The 18,878-nt window shown below is 39.3% G+C and overlaps 1 protein-coding gene across 1 annotated transcript; it reads right to left on the bottom strand.

Annotated features, from left to right (window-relative positions):
- Positions 1-204: 204 nt before the first annotated feature.
- EDNRB (endothelin receptor type B) lies at positions 205-18,869 on the bottom strand. The gene is made up of 7 exons (XM_008643672.2): positions 18,643-18,869; positions 9,045-9,157; positions 8,674-8,878; positions 8,180-8,329; positions 7,136-7,269; positions 6,470-6,578; positions 205-4,952 (listed from the first exon to the last, which is right to left on the bottom strand). Exons 1-7 carry the CDS (start codon positions 18,859-18,861, stop codon positions 4,821-4,823), a joined length of 1,062 nt encoding a protein of 353 aa, XP_008641894.1. The 5' UTR covers positions 18,862-18,869; the 3' UTR covers positions 205-4,820.
- Between the last annotated feature and the right edge of the window lie 9 nt (positions 18,870-18,878).

Raw genomic sequence — 18,878 nt, 5'->3', positions numbered from 1 at the left:
CAAAGTTTTATAGCAACACTGAAGATATCTACTGATGGGTATCATATAGATATTGATGTGTCTGGCTACTTGCCACCTTGTACTTTAAAACTCCTTTCAGATACTTCCTCCCACAATCAGGACATCCTTGGATTGTCACAATGATTTAATGAAGGTTTAGGATACTGATCACTAAGGTAAAATAGTAATTTCTGAAGGTTTTACTTTACATTACAGTAAATTTTTCTTACTGATAGTAAGAAAAAGGGGTGGGAGGGGGGTGTGGTGCCTTTTCACTGGTGACACTGAGCTTTGGGACCTCCTACACAGCTAAATGACAGTATGTAGGAAGACTGACAAGACCAAAGAGATGTCACGGTTTTATTTAATGACTGCACTTTTAAGTCCTTTTGTCTGCCTTGGTCTTCTGAAGTGTTCAGCAACTTGGCTTAGAAACTTGAACCCAAGAGCACAGCATGTACATGGAGAACTCCACTGCCTTTTTGAGCAGAGTACAAGACTGTGGTGGTCAGAGCAGCAGGCTGCAGGAGAGTGCAATAAAATGTGAACCACTCTGTGGACCAGAGCCAGCCACAGGTTACCAGTTGGACCATCCTGCCCCACCAACACCAGAGTGCCAAATCTGCCCTGCTCAAGAGTGGTCAGAGTAAGTCAGTGTTTGAAGAATGCAAGATATATGTACATGCACGATGTTGGGAAAGCTCCAGCATGTTTAGAAAACTGACAACAAGCTGCAGCTCTGGCATACCTGTAGAAGGCTGTAAGATCTTAAAAGAAATATGCAAAAAGTGTTTCCTCATAACGAGTGGTTGGTGAAGACCTTGGACCACAGGGATAAAGGGAAAGGAAGTGAAGAGGCCATGAGAGATACTGAGTAGAACATTTACTTACAAGGGATCTCATTGCTACAGGTGCTTCTCTTCCAGGCACAGGAAACTTGAAACTATGTGCTAAAGGTCCTGGGACCATGAAAAAAGACAAATCTATGTGGATGCAGCAGGCCACCAAGTAAACGGAAGGAAACTTAAGTATTTGGAACAAAACCAGCAGTAGCATCAAACACACTTTGGGATGTACATGTACCACAAGCAAATAAAGTCATATATTTGACCAGTTGAGGCATATTTAGCCCAATACAGTTTTCCACTGCTTCAAGAAAGGTAAATTAAAATATGCACAAAATTACACTGTCAGCACACAAAGGGATGATGGTTTTCATGTAACATATTCCAGCACTGAGTGCATACACTTCTAAATTAATGAACTAAAAGCTTCTTGCCTTTTATTTGTGATGTTCCAAACACAAGAGAATTTTTGACTATATAAGGGTGTGTAGAGAAGAGATTGCGACTGACATTCTGAGCAAAAACAAGCAGAGCAAAGATAGGAATGATTGTTCCAATAAACATCAGACAATTTTGCAATGCATATGCAAGTCTGAACTCTCTCCAATTTTCAAACAGCTATATAAAACCATCCCACCCAAAAGCTTTGATATTTAGATTAGGATTGCTTGCTTCTTTTTACATCAATGTCACTGTTTTACAATTAAATGGGACCCCCTAGGAGAAAAAAGGTCAGACATCTTTTTGAAACGAATCAAAATTACAAATATTTTATTGGTAATTTAGAATGTTTACTCTGCTTGAACTACAGAAGTTGCTATTTTAAGTGATCACAGAAAATGAAATACAGAATTATTTTACACAGCTATACAGAACAATTAAAAAAATTCCTTTAAACATTATTTCAGTACATACAACATTCTCTTGCTAAGCCAGCTGTGTCTCGATCAAGAGCTGTTTGGGACCCTGAAATGTCACAGCTCACAGCAGACACTCCACAACCAACAACTTTTGCATTTGATTTTCTGAGGTGTAGTACCAGTGTTTCAGTTCAGTTTAGGCTGAATTCAGAGCAGCTGGGGAACTAAAATCTAACTGCTGTCTGAAGGCCAAAACACAGAGTTGTGATGTAGTCTCTTATAAGTTGTTTTTTTCACCTTGAGCCATTCTGTGTGAACTCTTCAGACCACTGGGACAGATAACTCTTACTGTCACACCACTCTGGGCAAGCACTCCTATAAAGATGCCTGTGTCTCTGTGCAATTGTTCTGTGACCTGTGACCCCATTTGAGGATTAGAGAGCCTTAGACTGGATGTTTTTCCCCACAAGCTGATTTTACCCTCTTTTCCTATGTTTTCTAATCGATTCCTGAAAAAAAAAATGAATGTAGCTTTTTTGGTTGTTGTTCAAAGTAGCAAATGTCAGATTTTTTAAAGAGCTATGTTAGGCCCTAATTCTGCTTGAACTGAATTGAATGGTTAAATGTTTACTGATTTCAGTGAGTGGAGGAAAAGACCTGTACTGAGGATTTCAGAAAACACCTGTGTGGAGTATTAAGGGATTTAATATATATTCTGTATAAGAACAGAAGTTTTGAAATTTTTTATTATAGGAAATGAAAGCTTCAATAAAAATAGTGCTTTGAATAATACTGAAAAAATGACAAAGAGTGTACTAATATTTATATATGAGCCCAAAAAAGGGACAGTATATATGGTCTTTATTTGAAAACCTGAATATCTGACTTAGCAGGACTTAACAAAGAATTAGTCCAGGAAAAAATGAAAAGTATGTTACACAGTCGCCAATACAACAGCTATATTTTAAATAAAAATAATAATATACATGTACAATATTGTAATGATATAACTTGAGGAAAATAACACTGATCAGTATCAAATCTAGGATTTCACTGATTATTCATCCTTAACAGATGAAATGCATTTCACAGAAATAGATGCAGGTAGGCTGACAGGAAGTGATATTCATGGCTTACTGTGAGAAAGTTACCATGAAAATTAAGGTAAAAATGTAAAGAAGGAAACTTAAAATAGATTTATATTTATAAAAGTTCAGCATTATAGCAGCTGAGTGGATGTGCTGCAGCAAGACAGTAACAGCAACCTTACGGTAGACAACACACACGCTTGCACACACACTCACACACAAACACACACGTGCTCATGCTCAAATGCATGTGCAGAGGTCCTCCTCAGCTTGATTATACAAGCATTCACTTACCAGCTTTTGATGGGGGCAACACCAGGAATGGGGCTCACCACCCAGTTTTTAGCTGTCTGCAAGGTAGCTGTAGCTACCTAAAGTCAGAAACCCATCTAAGGTAACATCAGCTGAACATTTTAATGGAAGCTGTTTTCATCCTGAGCACATTTAAGGCACTTTTGTAAAATATTGGAAGTTAATCAAGACTGGAAAATAAAAAGGTAAAAATCCTTACATGTGAGATCTGGAAATTTAAAATAAAAAAATTCCTGAGTTTTGATAAATAATTTTATTATAATAAAATACCAAGCCTTTTGAAAACATGTCTTTCATAAAAGCATGTTTGCATATATGACAATTTTTCTTGAAAAACTCATGCCTTAGTGCATGAAATATAAGTCTTTGGGGAGATCTGTAACAAATTAATAGGAAATGAAAAGTCAAAGAATAACCTGTCTTGTATATACAAAATATGCATTGCTCCTGGCAACACACATCATGTTTACTACAGGCATCTTTATCTTTTTCTGTTCTTACAGGGTCCTGCCCATATCTTAATACTTTACAATTAATTACATTTCACTACACTATTTACAGAAGCAGAAACTAATCACACATCTTCTTATGCCCATAAATATTGAACTACGGAAGTAGAATATATTTTAAAATAGTATGAAGATGAGTAAGCTACATAGTACTGTTCTCTAGAAGTACAGTTCATGAATTATTTTCTTTATGAAGATTTAAATCTAAATGAAGATAGAAAGTTCAAATCCTCTCTTTTAACCTTGGTTACATTTTTCCCCACCTGCTATTTCTAAAAAATTTTGCCCTAAGATGGTATTTGGATTGCAAAAACAGTTGGAAATCGTCACAAAAGTATCTCCAGTAAAGAACCATCAAGATCTGGAATGCCCACATTTACACAAGATACAATCCATTTGTTTTCAGCTAAAAAGAGCTGAAATAACGGCTGTTGTCTGTATGTTTCTAGTAGTATTAATTTTTTGCTTTTGGTGTGTTTTTCTCTCCTTTGCTATCAGTAAACACAAATACTCACACCCAAAGTGCTGCCAAATGCACTGAAGACGCACAGTGGCTACAGAAAGGAATTTATAGAGCCCTAGGGAGGTTCCTTCTAGCAATAATAGGTAAAAACAATCATCAAAGTAAAATGCACTTTTGACTTTACTGCATCCTTTAATATTTTCAGTAGCTACCTCTATAATATACCTGATAAAAATTCTACTTTTTAACATTTAGATTTCTATTACAAAGTATTTCATGTTTTATTTAAAAAAACCTCACAATAGTGATGGTGGTTAATTTGCTTTAGAAAAGATAATACATTGAGTTACATATAATAATGGCTTTGATCCAATTAACTTTATATTATGCTGCTTAATAATTACTGTGACTTCAGTTCCTACAACTGTTACAGAGAATACAAACGATCGCTTAATGTACAGGAAGTGGGGATCATTTGGAAGTGCTGATTCAGAAGTATTCAAGTGCTAACAATGACTTGTTCTTTCTATGCCTTTCTTCATGTTCCATAAATGATGATTTCATAAATGTCCGTGATTTTCAACATGACACAGTTTTAGGGCAATTTTCTTTAATGTTCTTTTTTTTTGTGCAAATACAAAACTAGATTTTTCTGGATGTTACCATCTTGTTAAAAGTAATCGCCACTTTTACTTAAAAAGGCACCAGCATTAATGTAAGAGAATATACCTTTTATGCTTGTTTTACGAAGAGCTGTACTTGTTACTGGAGCGGAAATTATCATATCCGTGATCATTAGCTTTGAACTTTAAACAGGACTGCCTTTCCTCCAGGGACAACAGATCTTTGGATTGGCACCAGCAGCACAAGCACGACTGTTAAAATAAAAGAAATAAACACTTCACATGACTTTGTTTTTGCACATGTGGCAAAATGCACTGAAAAGCTGCCCTTCCTCAAGGGTACAGTAGGAAATGGCAAATGTGCAAGCTGCTGTTTTGGGATTACAGCGTAAAGCAAAGAAATGGGGTTCAAGTCTGAGTTGCTCAAATGGCCCCATTAGCAACCTTACTGCTGGAGTACAGTAAGAGTTCTACTGAGTAGTTATATATAGTAACAGCCACACACATACCCCTTCAAATCTGGTCCGCAATTCTAAATGCATCTGAAAATAAAAGTATGACTACTTGTTGTCCTTTCTCTGATTATCTTTCTTGGGGAAAAAATGTATTCACATCTGTGCTTTCTAAGAAAGATGCTGCTATTTAGCTCATTGTTCTGAGGTGGAAAAAAGAGAAGTCAGTAGAAGAAGGTGAAAACCTACATACAACTCATGCATTTACTAGCTGTACTGCAGACCTTCTTCGCATGCTCCTCTCTGGCCTTTGGGTGCTGGAAGTCCCTTCCTCATACTCACTTACTTCCAAGCTCAGGGTGCTGGAGATCTCTTATGTGCTCTCAGCTCCAGTGACTCTTTCAGGGAGCCAGCAGCATAGACAGGGAAGACAAGACCAACACCTCTGCAAGCTGTGCTGTCACAATTATGTGGGAAATACATTAACACTACTACATGTAGAGCTGACTGGCTTCTGACTGAAAGATGTTTTCCTCTTGCTAGTAAGGAATTTAAACAGCTAGACAATAACCCTAGCTGTGGCCAGTGGTTAAATGCTTGGCAAGAAAAGAAAAATCTAAGAATTTGCCATTGGCAATGTAAGGACTCCGATACAGTGTCTGAAGATGGTAAGGGTTCACAAAAAATGCCCAAATCGTGGTATTTTCCAAGCAGACATGAAGGCTGAAGGACTGGTGGGCTGCAAACCCTATGCAATCCAGAGCCTGAAATCCTGTGTGGAGAATTAGTGCCCAGCTCTACTCACTCAGACCAAGCCAGAACTATGACCAGGTCTGTCTCATAAAACATCGGCGCTGGAAAGGGACAAGTACAGATTTACACCCTCTGCCTTACATGACTGATTGAAGTGCTCAGTCAGGATGAGAGAGCCCAGGGTCAGCACCCTCCCTGTCAGGATGCAGAGGATATGGCTACGTGAATCTCTGCAGCACAGGCGAGTCTGCTTCGTCAGTGCTCTGGAAGTAGCTGGGTGCCAGCTTCAGTCAGGAAGTGATGTAGCACTGATTAGCATGGTCCCCAGAGGGTTTATTGTACATTCTGCTCTTTTGCTTTCTCTTTTTGTTCCCATCAAACCTTAATTCCTTCCAATGGAGCTTCAGCATTTTTTTAGGAGAGGGAGAGAAAATTTACCGTAGCCCATTTAAAACTTAAAGTAAAATTTAATGACCGTTTAAAACACTTTGTGCATGTTAAGGAATTAATTTTACTGCTGACATAATCTCTTAACCAAAGGAGAAGCTGCCAGCAGCCACTTACCTTAAAGCAGTTTTGGAATCTTTTGCTCACCAAATACAGAGCTATTGGATTGATGCAGGAATTCAGTGAAGCCATATTGATACCAATGTAGTCCATCACGAGAAAAAAGCTGTGTGGGAATTAAAGTGAGACACTTCTCATTTGCTTTGAAAAGGCTTAGTAGAGGTTTACAACTATGAAAATTGGACTCAGCTTCACTCAAACAAGACTAGCTATTAAATGTAATGGTAATGGGGCTTAAACCAACAGGATTAACTCATGGACGTAACAGTTATACTCAACAATGAAGTCTGAAGCAGAACACCATTCTTGTGAAAGTAATTTCAGAAGACTCAACCATCTTAACTTTTGGAAGAAGATGTTCACAAGGTTGTTTTTGCACTAATTGAATCCTAGCTGTTCTGTTGAAAGGGAAAATAGGGACAGAAATTCCCCTTCTATTCTCATAGCACCACATGACAGGACAGTCCCAAAAAGGATCAAAAGGACGGTGGGGAAAAGAGAGGGAATTCCTCACAATTTTCTGTGTCTGCTATTGGAGTGAAACCGGAGGGTCCCAGATGAAGAAGCAGGGACAACTCTAGATGCACAGAGTAAGCTAGCTCAATAGGAAATGCTTATGGAGAATGACCACAATGTACAGGCATTTTATTTTTGTATTCTCACCTTAAAAGTTCACATCTGTTGGGGTCCTTCTGATCATAAATAGTGAGTTTCAAGATTCTGCTTAAGTGAAGTGGGAGCCAACACAAGGCAAAAACAAGTACCAGACAGAACACAGTTTTGGCCACCTCACGTCTCTGAGAAAGAAAATTGGACAGAAGAGTGTTATAGTTTTCCCTTTTCTCTCTCTCTCTGGATTGTTGTTGTCTTCTAATATCCAAATGTTCAATAAACACAATAAAAAAGCTTATCAAAATAGGACTTAGGAAAACATCAAATAGCTTATTTTCTCGGAATATGCACTTAATCTTTTCTATTGTTTTATATGTCTTGCATTGATTCAATATAACTCATTTCAAGAAGTATGAGTGATAATATGAAAAACATTAATTTAAGCAATAATTTAAATTAAAATTAAGAATGTAATTGTCTCCCCTATCACTTTAAAATACCAGCTTATTTTCAAATGCATTTCCTTGTGCTTTGATCTCAGGTCTTACTTTAAATGCCCCAAGAGATTCTAATTACAGCTCTAAACAGGTAAGAGGAAAGGAGCACAAATATACATTATAGAACAAACACAGTTTAATTCTAGTGATGTCTGATGTTTGTGTCTGGTGCACTAGTAACTTGGAATGTATGCTAGAATATGTTTTGTTCTGCTAACATATACTGCTAACCTCACTAGGGTTCAGCAAGAACTTGCTTCAAAATAATTAACAGTTTTGTAGCACCACCTTCTAGACTAGAGCATGACTTCAGTTTGTACTACAAAATAGCCAACTCTCATTGTAAAGAAGAAATAAACCCTATAAAACGTGAAAAAATTAAAACCAAACAAGAAAGAAACAATTTTGTGATTGTCAGTTAAAACCTCAGGTTTCTGATACATACATATGTATATGAGTTCAGCAGCACCACTGCTAGGAAAGTTCTCTTTGCTTTTAATCCAGAGTCATACAAGAACAGAATGATGTGGCTGGAAAATCAATAAAGTTATTAGTTATCCTGTCTACAGTTAGAGAGTGGACAGGGATAATTTTTTACCTGTTTTAAGTGGTCATTTAAAGCAATCTGCATCCCACTTTTCTTTCGCAACATCTCGCAAGTCATGAGAGTATAGAAAAATGCTGTGATAGCCAGCGGCAAACAGAAGTAAAAGCTGAACAGCCACCAGTCTTTAGCTTGCTTGTAAAACTGTAAAGAAAAAAGCAAAGCAAAAACATAGTTAGGAGTTAAATGCTGAGCATTTTGCTAAGTGTGCTGTAACTGATTGGTCAGTCTGTCCTGAAAAGCATCTCTGTAAGGTGTACGTGACAGATGAGAAAAAAGGACAAGACAGCAAGATGTTCAAAGCCCACAAAAAGTCAAGGATTTCTGAATGCTCTTCTTTGAACCAATATGCTTCAGAAATGTCAGTAATTCATTTGAACATTATATTCACCTACAAGTCACATACACCTGTGCACATTACAATCCACACAACACTGCAAAGGTCCAAGGAACTCTTCCAAGAGATTTTATAAACGTTAGTGACTTACCATCATAAAGGATGTTTTCTGCATGGGGTGAAGCAAGCAGATTCTAAGATACCTTCCCCTGTACTCCATCGTAATCATGTCAAATGCAATAGCTTCTGGAACAGCCAGTATCACTGATATGACCCAGATCAGGACAATTTCCACAGCAGTCCACTTTGGCACTCCAATTCCTTTAATGCGACTCCAAGAAGCGACTGCTCGGTACCTGGAGCAACAGCACATATTTACAAATTAAAAATATGAGAAAACCCACCTGGTTTAACTGGCTTAAATTCCTTTCTTTTCATTGTATCAGCTGAGTGGAAAGGTGAATTTGAGCCAATGCCCATATAGAAAAGAAATTAGAGACTTCAATGAAAAATGGGTCTCACCTATCTATACTGAGGGCACACAAACTCAGCACTGTGATGCCCACCGACGCCTTTTGAATGAAGGGCACTAATTTGCACATTTCGACACCAAAGGGCCAGTCCTCTGCAAGTAACTGTGAAAAGAAAACAATTATTAAAAAAAAAATAATTCCCAATGCTGAAACATGGAGTTCTGTCTTGACTGTTTTCCACCAGTCTTGTCCTATGAAGACAGGGTGAATGGGGTTTTTTCAGACTGGAGAAGAGAAGGCTCCAGACTTTGTAGCAACTTTTCAGTACCTAAAAGGGGCATGAAAGAAGGCTGGAGAGAGACTTTTTACAAGGGCATTTAGTGATAGAACAAAGGGGGAATGGCTTTAATCTGAGATGTTGTGAATGCCCCATCTCTGTAGGTGTTCCAGGCCAGGCTGGACAGGGCATTGAGCAACCTGGTCCACTGAAAGGTGTCCCTGCCCATGTCATGGGGGTTGAACCTAGACAATCTCTAAAGTTCAAGTCAAACCATTTTATGATTCTATGCAAAACTTAGTCAAGAAGAACCTTTTCATGAAAGAGTCCCTGAGGTGTGTGTCCTAAAAGCTAGACAGCAGCTTTGTAGTCACTCCCTGGTGGGATGAGGGTATCAATTAACTCTTAGTCCTGCCTCCTTAAGCTCTGCACACTCCACTCCTTTTGCTTCTAACTTCATCACCTTAGTGTTTACGGTAAAAAATGACAGAACAGGTGAGGATCTTTCTCTTCTTTGAATTGTCTTTATCTGCCTTGAGTTGCTTTTCTTACATGTTCCAAACAACGCATCCTTGACCAGAAATACAGAAAATTACTTGAGGCTGTTCAGAACAGGGACAAAGCCAGTAGGTGTGTATCTGGGGTGAGGTTTATTTGAAGTTTAGTGTCTAGGCTCCATCAGCTGAGAAGTCAGGCAACACTGGAGAGAAATGTATCCCTCACAGTTTCTAGTTGACCATCTGAAAACAAATGAAAGGACCCACTGGACACTCGGGAGCACAGACAGATAGTTTGATCTAAATGTTTTGCAGCAAGTAAAGACAGATCAGATGAATCCTTCACTAAAGGTCTTTATTGACCAGTTTTCCAATATTCTGTATAAAAATACCAAAAGGACTATCTGCACATTCAGCATACCTGTAAGTGCTCAGGAAGAGATAAAGCAGCAGAATGAATTTCAGGTTGGCTCGCTTACAGTTTGAATCATACACTTTAATGGAAATCTTGTCACATCCCCAGCTGCACATTTTATCTGATTTAGGGGAAAAGATTTACTGGACACAGAAAGCACCTTCCTCACAGCTGATTCTATGAATAGACAAACATCTGTAGCCTCAGTTTATCAACATTTAACCTTTGAAATCTGCTGTGAGGTTCTTTAGTGGTCAAATACACCACAGCAGCAGCCAAATCTTCCAGTTTTCATTAAAACAACATTCTCCACAACAAGGGCTGTGCCAAGAAATAGACGCAATTGTTATATAGAAGAGTAAACTTTTGGAGTTTCTGTAATTAGTTAGATGATCTAAGTCCATCTCTGTTTTTCATAACTTTCTTCAAATGAGCTCTTTGGAATCTGTTGCAGACAGAGAGCTACAAAATGGAAAAGGAAGAATGAGGACGACCCAAAAGAGTCTGGAAAATCTTTCCCTTGGCTCAGGTCTCTTCAAACAACTCATTTAACAGGGTTGTAAGAATAGAAGAAATAGCTCATCATACTGTGTGGATGTTTCTAGGAACCAGTAAGGCTACAAAGCCTCTAAGGAGAGTTCTGGACAGGCTGGATTGATGGGCCAAGGGTGTGAGGTTCAACAAGACTTGGGTCACAACAGCCCCATGCAGCACTATAGGCAGGAAGAGTGGCTGGGAAGTGGCTGGAAAGATCTGTCAGAAAACGACCTGCTAGTCAATACCTGGCTGAACATGAGCCATCAGTGTGCCCAGCTGGCCAAGAAGGCCAATGGCATCCTGGCCTGTGTCAGAAGGGCCAGGGCAGTGCTTGTCCTCCTGTACTTGGCACTGGTGAGGCCACACCTCAAGTGCTGTGTCCAGTTCTGGGCCCCTCACTACAACAAAGACACCAAGGTGCTGCAGTCTGTTCAGAGAAGGGCAACGAAGCTGGTGAAGGGTCTGGAGAATAAGTTGCATGAGGAGCAACTGAGGGAGCTGGGACTGTTTAGTCTGGAGAAAAAGAGATGTGTTGTTCTTTACAACTGCCTGAAAGGAGGCTGTAATAAAGTGGGGCTTGGCCTCTTCTCCAAGTAAGAAGCAACAGGAGAAGAGGTAATGCCTCAAGTTGTACTAGGGGAGGGTTTACATTGGGTACAAAAAATTTCACTGAAAGGGCTGCTCAGGGAAGTGTTAAAAAAAGATGTACATGTGGCTCTTGGGGACATGGTTTAGGGATGAACACAGTGGTGCAAGGTTGATGGTTGGACTTGATGATGTTAGAGATCTTTGCCAACCTTAATGATTCCATGATTCCACAATTGAAGGTAGCCACAGTTTCCTGCTCACATTGGTTTGGTTCAGCAAAGTCCTTATGCAAACATACATGTCCATCTAAGGGTAAACACTTACTTGGTCCATGAGAGTTTTTTGAAGAGTTCTGATATAATTTAAGTATAATTTTATCTGAACACAAAGGATGTTAAGAACATTTCATGACCATGGACTTTTGGAAATCCTATGAAGTGCCCACCAGTATTTTCAGATACCAGTATATCTCCAAATACCTGCTTTAGCCATGTGCTGTAATGGAATCTTTAAAAGAACAGCAGTAGACAAACTGCAACATGGCCCAGGTTTCTATTTCTTCAATGAATCTTCTCAACTAAGACAATAAATATAATGCCTCTACAGAAATGAAGCAGAGAAATAAATTCTAAGGATTTATGCTTCTCAAGAATTTTATAGAAAGTAATAAAGCAGAGGGAGTAGGGATGAGGTTGTAATAACTATACAGTATATTTTGCTTATGTGATGTGGGAAAATAACATAATCTGTAATTAAAGTATTTTCTGTAAAGCCTCTCCCTGACACTTCTGAATTGCTGTAAGAGGGTGACAGTAATAATCTACTATGAAAACTGTAATGTGAATAATTACATGTGTTCTATCTGTACACTCTACAGAACTCAATGACACCTGGACTAATTTAATTTATATCAGTCAGGCAGTGAATCTCCAGCCTTTCACATCTATTTGCTATAGAAATCAAGGACTGGGTAGCAAGTACATTGTATACTTATTTATGGTGCCTACAGTACATTGTATACTTATTTATGGTGCCTACTGTACATTGTACATGTGTGTATATTAGACCAAACAGAACTCATTAAAAAAGCACTTTGAAGTAAGATATTCTTTTCTTTGTAACAGAAATGCAGAACTTTGGTCAAGTCTCTATTGGCAGATTCTGTTGAAAACTTTTATTTACATCTAGCTGGTGTGAGTACAAGACACTCCCTGTCTCTCTTCCCTAAAATCACAGCAGTTCAGCCACATGTTGTAGATTTTGCTGAACTAATACTTATCTCTCAGGTGCAGATGGTCATACCTGTGATCCAAGCTGACTGGATTTGAGCCAGCTCCAGTTTGGGATTATAGAGGCACGGCACATGACTGAATGCAGACTACTGAGAGAAAGGGTGCATTAGCTTCAGTTTATCAAAACATAAAAACATTCATTCAGCGAGCTTATATCAGGGCAGAATGGACATGCAGCTGTCTGCACTGGATTGCAAGAACATGTGCTTTATGTCTTGCAGCTGATGTATTGTGAAATTTGAGCATTTTAATGCATGAGTCACAAGTCTCCCTATCATGGTATTGCAAGTGGTTAATGATATGCTTTACACCAAAAGCTTGAAAACATTAAGGAAAAAAAGAATGTTTTGATTGCTGAACTATGTTTCCTTGATGTTTCTGTTTGTTCCCTGTATTGCCATCCCCTTCAAATAAGGCCTTAAAGTACAGTGAAGATCTAATGTCAAGTATTTGGAGTATCACCTTTGTGGACAGGAGCAATGATAATTCTTAGTGAAGTACAGATGTAGCCTATTGCAATTTTGTATGAGTGAAATGATTCTCTTATGATTCATAATAGGGTAGCTGTAAAAAAGATTGTAATTTTACAAATAACAAATGACCTGGAGCCATGAGAGGAGATACTGCCAAGTGGCAGCAAAGAGAAAAATGATGTTGTGTTTTCGTAAGTAAGATGCCAAGAGTAGTCTACCACTGGCTGTATTCCGAGTGACCTTTCCAATGTTTTCTAGTCACTTTTTTTACACAGGCAAAGTTCTAATTGCTGAGCAGCAGAGTTTAAGTGTTTAAGATGAAACAGAACAAACAGAAAGGGAAGACACTGCAGAATGAAGTGAAATCATACTTGAAAGAGCCAACACATCTGATACTCTCCTAGCCAACCCTTTCTCAGACCAGACAGATCTGATCCTAAACTGATGTGCAAGCTGCAGAGCTATGAAAGTAGCCCCAAGAGATGCTGTGACTCACACAGACACACCTGTGAATGACAATTCCCCCTCTGCTTCCTCTTAGTTGTGCAAGAACTGGAAGATGTTCTCAATCTGCTGCTGGAACAAGCATAGCACACTGCTCTAGGGCTCAGCTGCTGTGGTCCCCAGCCAGAAGGCTGATACCTGGCTCCAGCCCACTGCTGCTGATGGGCTGCAGTTGGGCAGGAAGAAGCAGCAAAGCATGCGAATATTCCTGTTAGTGTTCCAGTCCCGAGCAGTGAATGCACATGGGAAATGCAGAGCAGGAATTTGTGCTTCCGCTAAGCTGTGCATTCACAGCAAGTCTCGTTCACAGGACACTGGACTTGATTTTCATCCTTATAAACGGCAGGTACAAGAGAAACCAGACATGCAACTCTACACCTAATTCACAAGCAACAGTCTTTCAGTTTATCTCTGAAATGACTGGTAGATTTTCACCTGATTTATTTTTTTGACACGGGGAGGTCATGCAGATATTTTATAGGAGCAAGCATTTTTCAAAACAGAAAATTTGCCCAGGAAATTTAGGTTATGGTCAGGGATAAGTCAGACAACATTACAAACTTATTAATATTTAGCAATAATTGTGTCAGGGTGAGGATCTCCCCTCTAGACAAGAAAATGTATTTCCTGCTTTCAAGCTCAGCTAGAGATGCTTTACTGATCTATCCAATAAGCAGAGTAAAATCTTAATATGCGCCATGCAATTACTTTCTTTACTTGTGTCTTTATTATAACTACTGCTTAGAAACTTAATTAAAAAAAAAATTAAGATAAAGTAATTTTATACAGTCATCTTGAAAATGACAGAAACCTCGTAATGTGCTGTCAAAGTAAAAAAATTCTGCAGTTTCACAACCCCAGTGAAAGGACTGCATCAAAAGTAACCACTTGGAAAGCCATGCTGCTGTCAGATTGGGATGCATAAACACAGGGTAGAAGAAAAAGCCAAAACAGGTGAAAACTTGCTTTGAAATTTGTCACATGCATCTTTTAAGTGAATGTATACACAACAAATGTATACCTACTGAAAAAACCTACTTTAAATTTACAAATCTATACTAGCATCATCTAACTTACTTCAGTTTGGAGATCCACCATGAAAACTATGTATATGTACTTTTAACAGCATTTAGACATTTCCACTACTCCATATACTTGACTTTAGAGTAGACTGTTCCCATCTAAATACAGAACAAAATTACCCCTCCTCGCCATTGCCCGCAGAATCCAGACAGGCTCCTCCACTGGACGATTCAGATCTTTCTTAAGTGCCTATACACTGCACTTGTTCATCATAAAGTGTTCTTAGGCAAGACAGACTTCTAGTTTAATATGGTCAGAGATAATAAACTTTGTGTAAGAAATTCTGAGATGAACATTGCGAGATCTCCAGTAAGTGGTTCAGATGTTGAAAGAAAGGCAATAATGCATTTCTCCCAATAAAATGTCTACTATTTAACATCAGAAGAACCAGTGACAAGAGTTCTAACATGGAATAATGAGACTCCTTTCTAAAGACAAGCACCTTGATTTAGAAAGTTAGGAAGACGCTGGCTTTATCACAATGCATGGCCTACAAGTACTTGCATAGTAAGTCACAAATAAATTTCCATGGAAATCTTTTCCAGAGCCTTTTTCAGAGAATAGATGGATTGAAAAAGGAGCCAGTTTGTGTCTGCATGGTATATAGAGTCCCTAATCTGGTCTTTCTTGTATTTCCAGTGCTTGATAATGCCATGTTATGTTAAGCTTAATTTTTATGTAATCCCTAAATTACATTCCTGAAAATAAATCAGTGCCTGAAAAGCTGACTCTGGCCCTTGATTACCGGCTTGGATAAAGACCAGACTTTTTTCTTTCCCTGGAAATTTTTTTCTCTGCACTTCCATTGTGCTCTGAGAAAAAGGAACCCATGACAATATTGCCAGGTAGGCATTCTTCCTCAGACATTTGTTGGTAGTTCGATTTCAGAATGCCACACAATAATGTGCAGAGCCTAGATTGCTCCCCTTGTTAAAAATCCACTGGGACATGACAATAAATTGGATTTAATATACAGGAATAAATATCACAAAATAAGAGAGAGATGTTGTTTGTGTATCAGAAGAGACAGCATATTACTGTGTGATTTGATTAAGGCTTTTTAAGTCTATGAGAGGCAAAGCTAGTGCAAGCTTGGAATTTCCAGTCCTGATGTTTTGGTGTCTTGCACAACAGGACTTAACAACTTTATTTACTTGGGAAAGTCAGCATAAGCTGTCCAGAGACTGCAGACCTGTATTTTCAGGTGTACAAGCTGCCACTGCCTTGTCTTCCAAAATTTAAGTGCAGACAAGGACATAAAAAGCTCACTGAGCACCTACTCTATCCTTCTGCTCCTTAATTGATGTTTCTGGCCTCAAATTAACAAAGACATGCTTACTTAGTCAGTTTAGTGGAGCAGCATAGGATCACCTGCACATCCAATTAGTAGCAATTTTGCAAAGTATCTACACTGCCAAAACATTACATACTGCAGAATGATTGTCTCAGACTTTCCTCTGTTTCCCATTCTGCAGCCCAGAGATCCAGGCAAAGCCAGACCATTCACCAGGACTCAGAATGCGAAAAAGGTCTGCCAGGTTCTACATGCTGGAACTGAACACCCCTCAAGCCCTCATTTCATACTCAGTTTCCTGACTGTGTGACAGATTCTGATACTTGCCATTTTCTACTGAACGTATGGCATGATAATCCAGTTTAGGAAGTGCAATGGACTAATTAGCATCTTATGCATTGGACTGCATTTGCCTCCCTGTCTAGATAACACCTGTTTTTCTTTCCATGCCCTTGATTTAGAAGATGTCAATTTTCATTTGTGCACTTTTTCAGCTACTTATGTATTCACTTAAATAGTCACAGGGGACATCTTCCGCAGTCATCCCTTTTAATACCTAATAAAAAGCTTCTTCTAGTGCAGCTTTTGAATTGTCTCCTACAGATCCATCTGGAAAGCATTCACAGACACTTTCACACTTTCTAGGGCAAGTGTTGGGGAAAGAACTGCTGGCATTTTATTAACGTGAGAAATTCTCTCACACTCTTTTTCATGCAGCTGCCTTACTGAGGATCTGGTAGCAAATTCTGAATCTGGAGCTCTTTCATCCTGTCTTAAATTGTTTCAAACTGCAAGTTACAATTGCTAAGTATACTTGATTTACTGAGGAAGCCTTTGCTTCTTCTACTGCTGAGTAACGGAAGCCAATTTTTTATCACGTTGTATGTATTCTCTGTGTTGCTCTGGAATGAAATGGGTTGTAGAGTTGATAAAAAATTATCATCAACTCAAACTGCCCACAAAATTTTGATTAAATAAACACAATATCTAATAGGTGGGGTTTTGTTTGTTTTTTGTTTGGTTTAACTTGCATTTATTCAAAAGTTGTGTCTTAAAATAGCAAATATTTCACTCATTATTATACGGGATAATATAAAATGATTATGAGCTCTTCAAAAAGATGAGTGGCAGTGTGAGAGATTTAGCACCTGGGAGCTATTGCACAACTCCTAGCATTATCAATAGCACAATAAAAATCCCATACTTGCAGCTGGTGTAATATTTATTGGTTAGCAATCTGACCCTTTATTCCTCCTGCTCCAGCCTACTCATAATGATATACTTGGTGACATTCAATCAAGATAAGAACTGAGGTATATTACTGCATCTTAACATTACTTTTGAAATAGTATCACAGACATTGCAAACTCTTCTGATGAGCAGCTGTTATTGATTTTGTCTTTTTGATTTTTCTGAGAACAGAAGAAAAAAATCTTTTTGCTCAATACATTTTTTTACAGAAACATATTTTAAAAGCTGTTGTTTTCTGAATTCCACCTTCATTCAAAAGAGCACACTCCTCTCTCAAGTATTAAGAGAGTGTATAGTATAAAAATCACTGAAACTTCAAATCTAAGAACTCTTATGTAATCCAAATTAACTGGAATTTAACACAATGATGACATTCCCTGCTTTGTAATACCTAAATACTTTAAAAGGATAAAGAGAGAAGATTCTCTCATTTCAGCAGCTTCTGGGAGTAATTATTATGGACTCAAAATCTGTCCCTTCAACGTATCTTTCTAAAAGTACAAGTAACAACCCCTAGTTTACAATCATGCATACAAAGTGAAGAGAAGGTGATAGATAAAGACTCTTCTATTCACTTTATGAAGTCACTGATGGGTGCTCAGGGATCCAGACTGTAAACTTTCAAAGCAGAAGGAGCTCTGTTATTTCCAGTACACCTCCAAAGAGTGCGAGATTACAACTAGAGGCTGGATTCAACTGCCCAACTAATTCCTAAGGACAAATGGATGGCACAAGCTGGGTAAAGAAAAACAGCGGTTGTATTCCCTCCGTGGCAAGGCTTATCAAGTCAAAACACAGACTACTGAAGCTGCAAGAGGAGCAGGTGTGGCTCATTCCCTCTCGGCTGCCCCTGCTGCAACACTGGCAAAGGGAGGGAAAGGGTTCACAGCTCGGGAAAGCATCGTGCCTCCTAACCAAGAGATGTATTAAACCGTTCAGCTGAACGATCTTGGTTCCTCCTGGAAAAGCCCCCGTGCCAAAAGGGACTTTACAGACCCATGTGAAGAAGTATCATGACCAAGCTTGCCGCAGCTGAGCACAAGGGACCAAATGGTACCCACAGGAGAGGGTCTTCTGTGCCTCCCCTCTATTCCTCGACTAACCCACTGAACATTTATCTATTACATTTACTTCCTTTATCCCTGCGACAGCACCTGTTTCCAGGTGATTATCAGAGCTTGGCCGCTCTGCCTCATTCCCAGCCTGGAACGCTGAGAGGGATGGGACTGAAGACAGAGAGGGTGCCATCTGCGACCACATCTGACCAAAATACCACCCTCCGGCAGGGTTTTGGCGTGAGGTGAAGTCCACGGGTGTCTCCCAACCAGGCAGGGACGCATCTCCCCTCGGCGGGGACGGGTATCTGCGGGGGCTGGAAAGGAGCACCGAGGGGTGACCGCCGCACCCCCGCGCCCGCTACCCCGGCCCCTCCTCACCTTGTAGACATTGATGGGGATGTCAATGATGATGTGGAGCAGGTCGCCCAAAGCCAAGCTGGCGATGAGAATGTTGGGGCCGTTCCTCATGCACTTGTTCTTGTAGATGATCCGCAGCAGCGTGGAGTTGCCGATGATGCCCAGGACGAAGACCAGGCAGGACACGACCGTGTTGATGTACTTAAAAGTCTCCTTGATCTCCGTCTGCCCCGTGCACATGGGGGGCGAAGCCGGGC

Source organism: Corvus brachyrhynchos, unplaced genomic scaffold, assembly GCF_000691975.1.
Source record: "Corvus brachyrhynchos isolate BGI_N302 unplaced genomic scaffold, ASM69197v1 scaffold121, whole genome shotgun sequence".
Classification (NCBI taxonomy): domain Eukaryota; kingdom Metazoa; phylum Chordata; class Aves; order Passeriformes; family Corvidae; genus Corvus; species Corvus brachyrhynchos.
The sequence above is the reverse complement of the archived record's forward strand: the minus strand, read 5'-3'. Positions and strand labels throughout refer to the sequence as shown.